Source organism: Nematolebias whitei, chromosome 18 (genome assembly GCF_014905685.2).
Source record: "Nematolebias whitei isolate Nwh7 chromosome 18, NemWhi1, whole genome shotgun sequence".
In the NCBI taxonomy this organism is placed as follows: Eukaryota; Metazoa; Chordata; class Actinopteri; order Cyprinodontiformes; family Rivulidae; genus Nematolebias; species Nematolebias whitei.
This window is the reverse complement of record NC_056515.1, coordinates 39,086,393-39,092,426: the sequence shown is the minus strand read 5'-3', so window position 1 is coordinate 39,092,426 and position 6,034 is coordinate 39,086,393. Positions and strand designations below refer to the sequence as shown.

The following is a 6,034-nucleotide window of genomic DNA, read 5'->3' as shown; positions in this document are numbered from 1 at the left end:
GAAGCCTGCGAGCACCGGGCGGACCCGGGTGGGTTCTAATGAAGCCTCTAAAAAGCTGCCGAGCTGGGAGCTTACTGGAGGCTACTGGTCAGAGCGTCGGGGAATACCTAACTCTACCTCGTTCCATCAGTGGGTCGCCGACACAGACAGGGAACAACCGTGCCTCGTTTTTCTTTCCACCATAAAATGCCCCCCCCCCCCCCCCCGGTCTTTAGGGCTGTTTTCATCTTTGTTAAAGAGAATATTTAAGATGAGAGTCACAATTTGTACAACAACTCCTAGGAGTTTAAAAACCAAAAAAACTGGACTAATTTTGATTTTTGATGCTGCTGATCCAAGGAGCTCAAAACATCAAACTAGTGTTGCTCATTTATGTGAGCTGAACTCAAACGCAGATTCACTTCCCTACTCTCCCTTCAGAGGGTTTGAGATGGAAACTCCTTGCCGTTCAGTTTAAGTCAAGTTCAGGTTCAAGTTCCTTCATTGTCATTCGCATCTCATGTGGTACATGAGGTGGAACGAAATTATGTAGTCAAGGTCCCAGTTACACCCAAAAGTAGCAAAAATATAAGAAACAGAATATAAGGTCCAAGATATATGCTATATACAATATATATATATATAATACGGTATATTAAACAGCAGCCCGAACAAGAGTCTGTGGTGAACAGATGGGTATGAATGAATACAGCAGCATGAGATCAGCAGCATGGATAATCAGCAGCACAAATAAGTCACATATCACCAATTAAAGTAGCATTACAGAGATTTTTAGGGGTGCACCGATTTCTACAAAGTCTGACCTGCCGATACCGATTTAGTTTTATAAGCGACACTGTCAGGCGTTATAAGGTCAATTTTCCAATATTATTTTATTGAAAAACAGACCCTTGAACAATATTCTAGAAACAATAAACTGGTTTTAACTGGCCATGAGGTAGTGCTTTGAAATATAAATGAAGTTCAAACAATGCTGTTAAACTAAAAAAATGGGTAAAATGGGTTTCTTACGCAAGTATCGGCCGATTTTCCAAAATTAAGAAAATCGGGGGCGATTTATCGGTGCAGCCCTAGTGATTTTATTTTATTTTTTACAGTAATTATCCTGGTTAGGGATTTATGAGCTTCAGGGTAGAAGCTGTTCCTCAGCCTAATGATTCGTGACATCTTCAAAAAATAAAAAAAAGAAAGAAAGAAAAGTCCAGTCGCCTTTTTTTAATTCTCAGCAGAATTTTTAAGAATCTTTAAAAATTAAAATTAAAATCTTTATTAAATGGGACTAAACCTGGATCTCACTCGTCTATGACTGACTGAACTAGTAGAAGAAACACAATCACAAGAAAATACTTTTCACACAAACTTCTGGTGAAATTTGATCCTAAATTTATCAGGAGCTTTGATCTATTGCCAGATCAAATCAGCGCTGCAGGACGACAGAAACTAAACTGAAACATTCCCAAACACACCCGGTGACTGTGAGACCAAGTTGAGAAAAAACCTGCCGTGTAAACATTTCAATTGTGATCCAACATCCTGCAGCTCGAGAACAAGGCCCTGAGGCACGCCCGGGTTAACGGAGAACCCTCCTGGATGTTGAGACATTTTCGATGAAACATGTTTAAAGTTCGTCACCAACAGCTGCAGCTCAGCAACAAACGACCTTGAAATGTTTCATTTATTGAACTTTTACCAAAACTCTGAAAGATCACGGAACATCTGAAGCTCACGAAGATAGTTCTAAAGAAATATTAATATTTAATTCACACATTTAACTCTTGAAGCATTTATGAGTTGAACATTTTATGAACTTTTAACTACTTGATGCAGCTGTTAAGACCCAGAACAGAGAAAATGAACTCTTTAAGGCCAATGAGCCGTGAAGTGTGGGTTGAACCTTTGGTTCTGGTGTTTGGTACCATTTCTCCTACACCACGTGTCCAGATCAGGCTCTAAACCAGACTGGGACCTGTGTTTATTTTATCCCTCTTGAAGTAAACCTAAATGTTTTTGGTGCCAGATATTCAATGGGGAGGAGTTACACCAGAGAACAGAGAGAGAGCTATTTTATCCACCACCAGGAGCAGTGAAGGGGGGTGGCCAGTGGTGGCCTTGGCCCCTATAGATTAACCTTTAGCCACCCCAATCATTTGATGAAACTATATTTTAAGCATGATAAGAACTGGGAAGCACAGTTTCCTGAAATGGTTGTAGTGGCAGGTTTCCATACATGTACGGTGGAGGCCATCTTAGATTTTGGCGTGGCAACACAAAGAATGTTTCCTAGGTCCAGATGCAGCCGCACAACGAAAGGAACATGGTACCGCTCTGACGTTTCACGTTATCGAGCTCTCAACGTGCACGGACCGACTGATGATTCCAATTGTTCCTCTTTGCTCCACGACGAGGGACAAAACGTCAAATTTGACATTTTTCCACATTGTTGTTGTAGTTTCTTTGATCTCGTTGCTTTATGTGTAAACTGGGATTGCTCCAGTTCGGTTCGGCAGCTCGTGCAAACGACAGCTAACAACTGGTCCTCACTTCTTGTTCTTTTATATTAAAAAACAATCTGAGTAGGTTTTGTCCGGCAACACGCTCAGATTGTGGGTTTTGTTTAAAGAAGTTGCCGTTAATCGAGCAGCAACTTGAAGCCGTTGGAGGTTCCTCCTGGTCCTGTCCTCGGCTCCTGATCAGAACGGACCAGCTGATCGAAGCTCTGTAAATCAGAGCTCGTGTTTCTCTCCATCAGAGCTGCTCAGAAGGAAAAACGTGAAAAACGTCGACACGTTTTTCACAACTCGCGTCCCGTTTCAACTCCAGGGCTCCTGCGGGGGTGGGGGGGCTTCATGAACGGCTGAGAGGATCAGAGCACCACACAGAACGAGGGGGGGTAGCTCATCTGGAAGTTACCCCAGCAGGTCCTCGGAGCTCCAACACCGAGCGTGGTTACATTAACCAGTGGGTTTCCAGGGCCCGATGGGCTAGTGTGGGTCGGGGGGGGGGGGGGGGGGTCCAGGGCTTTAGACCAGGACCTGGACTTTATTTTACCTCTTGGGACTGAAGACATGAATGAAGAAAAAGGACCGAGTCGTTTAGAGTTACTCATTTATTTGGGCTCCATTCTGCGGTGGACAAAGCCCAGGCGGGGTGCCGTGCCGGAGCCGTCACCGGGCCCCCACGGCTGCGGTGCTGCCCCGTTTCTGACCCGGACAACGGCCCCCTCTGTGCTGCTTAACCCGCGACCCGCCTGCTAACTGTCCAGTGTGTGACCTCAGCATGTGTGGATCTCTCACAGGGCCCGGGAGCCCGCTGGGTCTTGGCTGCTGCTGAAGTACCACTGTGTGCCCCCTCCCTGATTGTCCTCCCCAGCATGGGATGGGAAGAGGCAGGGGGAGGCGGGGGGGGGGGCAGCATGGCAACCAGACTTGGAAGACAGGAGCCATTTGAAGGCCAAAACTGGATAAACAGAGTTCAGGCTGGGAGCGAGACGGAGCCGCTATCAGACCCGGATATCAGTCATCGGAGCGACTACCACAACATTTACATTCACACACACACACACTCCCTGACACACACACACACACACATGCACACAGCCTCAGGGTCACACACCCAGCTGCCTCCGTGTGTTTAGACTGTGACAGTTTTCATCTCTGAGCAGAGAAAATGATTCATTTGAATAAATTTGTTTTTAGACGTTTTATTAAAGAAAGAAAAAAAAAAACGTCCCCGAATGAACTTCAAACTGACTAAAGTCCCGAATAAATAAATAAATAAATAAATATCTGCAAATAAAAATCAATTTTAAAATCTGGTTAAACAAAATCTTTAAAATTTAACTAAATCTGCGTTGAATAAAACGATTGACGGAAACTTAGTTGGTCAACTTTTTGAGGCAACCAGGTGATTTCTGAAAGTTTGACACTGGTCCACCTGTCCTCAGTTGTCCTCTTGTGGACATGTACAGGAAGGTTGTCTCCAGTCCTGTGGACCTTTAACAGCCAGAGTGTTCCACACCATGACACCAAACAGCCCTGTGACTACCTGTCACCCAAACAGACTGGAGGACACCAGGACCTGACTGGAGGACACCAGGACCTGACTGGAGGACACCAGGACCTGACTGGAGGACACCAGGACCTGACTGGAGGACACCAGGACCTGACTGGAGGACACCGGGACCTGACTGGAGGACACCAGGACCTGACTGGAGGACACCACCAGGACCTGACTGGAGGACATCACCAGGACCTGACTGGAGGACACCCGAGTCCAACTCGTCCCTGTGGACAGGTCCGTTTCACCAGTTTAAAAACTAAATTTAGATGTTTGTTAAATTCGTTATTGCAGCATCTTTGTGGTTTTTTCTTTCTTTAACTGAAATTGTTTAATTTGAGTTAAACTGGAGAGCAACACGCACGCGCACACGCAGCCTTAAGTTCCAGCTGCAGGTAAACCGGATGTTGTTTTGTGTACAAATAAGTGGATTTGTGTAAACAAAGCAGGTTCTGGTGTCGGTGGACACACGTGAGACCTCAGAGGTTCTTCTGGACCGTCAGCAGAACCAGCCGGTTCTGATCACACTCTGGACCCAGAAATGTTCCCAGCACGTTTCATTCAAACCCAGACCCAGATCCCGGTTTGAGGACTTACTTGGGGTTGGTCCGGTTCCAGAAGACCGCGTATCGGTCCGACACCACCTTGGACCCCGGGTCCTGTCCGCGCGCGCACATCCCAATGAGGACCAGGACCAGGACGGTCCCCACCTGCGGCATGTCGGGTCCGGACTCGGTTCGGATTCAGAGGTTCGGACGCTTTTATCTCCCTTCAGCTTGAGGTTCGGTTCGTTAAAAGCCCAGACTGGAGTCCATGTCCTCTTTAGAAAACTGAAGAAAACCTCGGACCGGTTCTGCAGAACTAACTCCGGAGCCAGAACTGGACCTCCGGACGGGACGTGGTGAGATCAGAACCAGCTCAGAGACTGGCTTCAAAAAACAAACAAATAAATAAAAACATTTAAAAAATAAAATAATTAAAAAAACGTGTTTTTAAGCTCCAAACTGTCCAGGTCCTCTCTGTCCTCCTGTGAGACTCGGACCAGCTGCTCCGGTTCTGTCCCGCTCCGTGGACCCGACCTGAGAACTGGGTCTGGCTCCTCTCCGGGTCTGATCAGGACCGCGCAGGAAGCGGCTGCTTCTGGTTCTGACGCTCCGCTGCCATGCTCCCCCTCCAGGACCAGACCCCTCCTCCCCCTCCTCCCCCACCAGGACCCCCCTCTCCTCCTCCTCCCCCCCCCCCCCCCCACCACCAGGACCAGCCTCCTCCCCCCTCAGGACCGGTCGCTGGAAGAAACGTCTCGACTTTGAGCCTCCAGCTCTTCTCCAAGTTGAAATGTGTTCCGAGTCGGTTCGGACCTCCACGGACCAGGATGTTGAACTAAAAACCCAAAGTCCGGTTCGAGCCCAGCCGGCGGTTCCGCTGCTTGATGCAGATATTTCAGTTTCACTGAAGTTCTCCGTCTCAGGACGCTTGTTGTATGGAAAGACGTTTCCATATTTATTACACTTATTTACTTTGACAAGCCTTTATTACGTTCCTTTTTATCTTGTATGGCAAACTGTTCCCAATTTATTCCAAATTTATTTATTTCATTGTACGGCAAGCCATTTCTTATTTATGCTAAACTGTTTCCATTTCTGAAGCAGTTTTTATTCATTCTATATTTCCATACATCAGAGTAGGGCAAGCTATTTATCAATATTCCTTTATCAGTGTATGGCAAGCAGTTTTTCACATTTATTCCATATTTCTTTGTCTCAAAATATAGAAATTATTTGCCTATTTATTCCAAACTCCTTTATGTTTGGGTACGGCAAGCTATTTTTCATATTTATTCCATATTTTTTCATCTCTGTGTAAATAAAGCCTTTTTTATTTGTTCCACATTTCCATACCTCAGTGTATGACAAGCAGTTTTCATATTTATTCTGCATTTCTTTATCTCTGTGTATGGAAAGCTATTTTCCTACTTATC

At 45.9% G+C, this 6,034-nt stretch overlaps 1 protein-coding gene across 1 annotated transcript in view; it reads right to left on the bottom strand.

Moving 5' to 3' along the window:
• The window catches only part of LOC119424955 (ephrin-A5b-like), a 93,873-nt gene extending 89,098 nt beyond the window's left edge, over nucleotides 1-4,775 (bottom strand). Inside the window, exon 1 of the mRNA XM_037692476.1 lies at nucleotides 4,654-4,775. Within this exon, the coding sequence (XP_037548404.1) occupies nucleotides 4,654-4,775 (122 nt within the window). The remainder of the gene's footprint in view (nucleotides 1-4,653) is intronic.
• Between the last annotated feature and the right edge of the window lie 1,259 nt (nucleotides 4,776-6,034).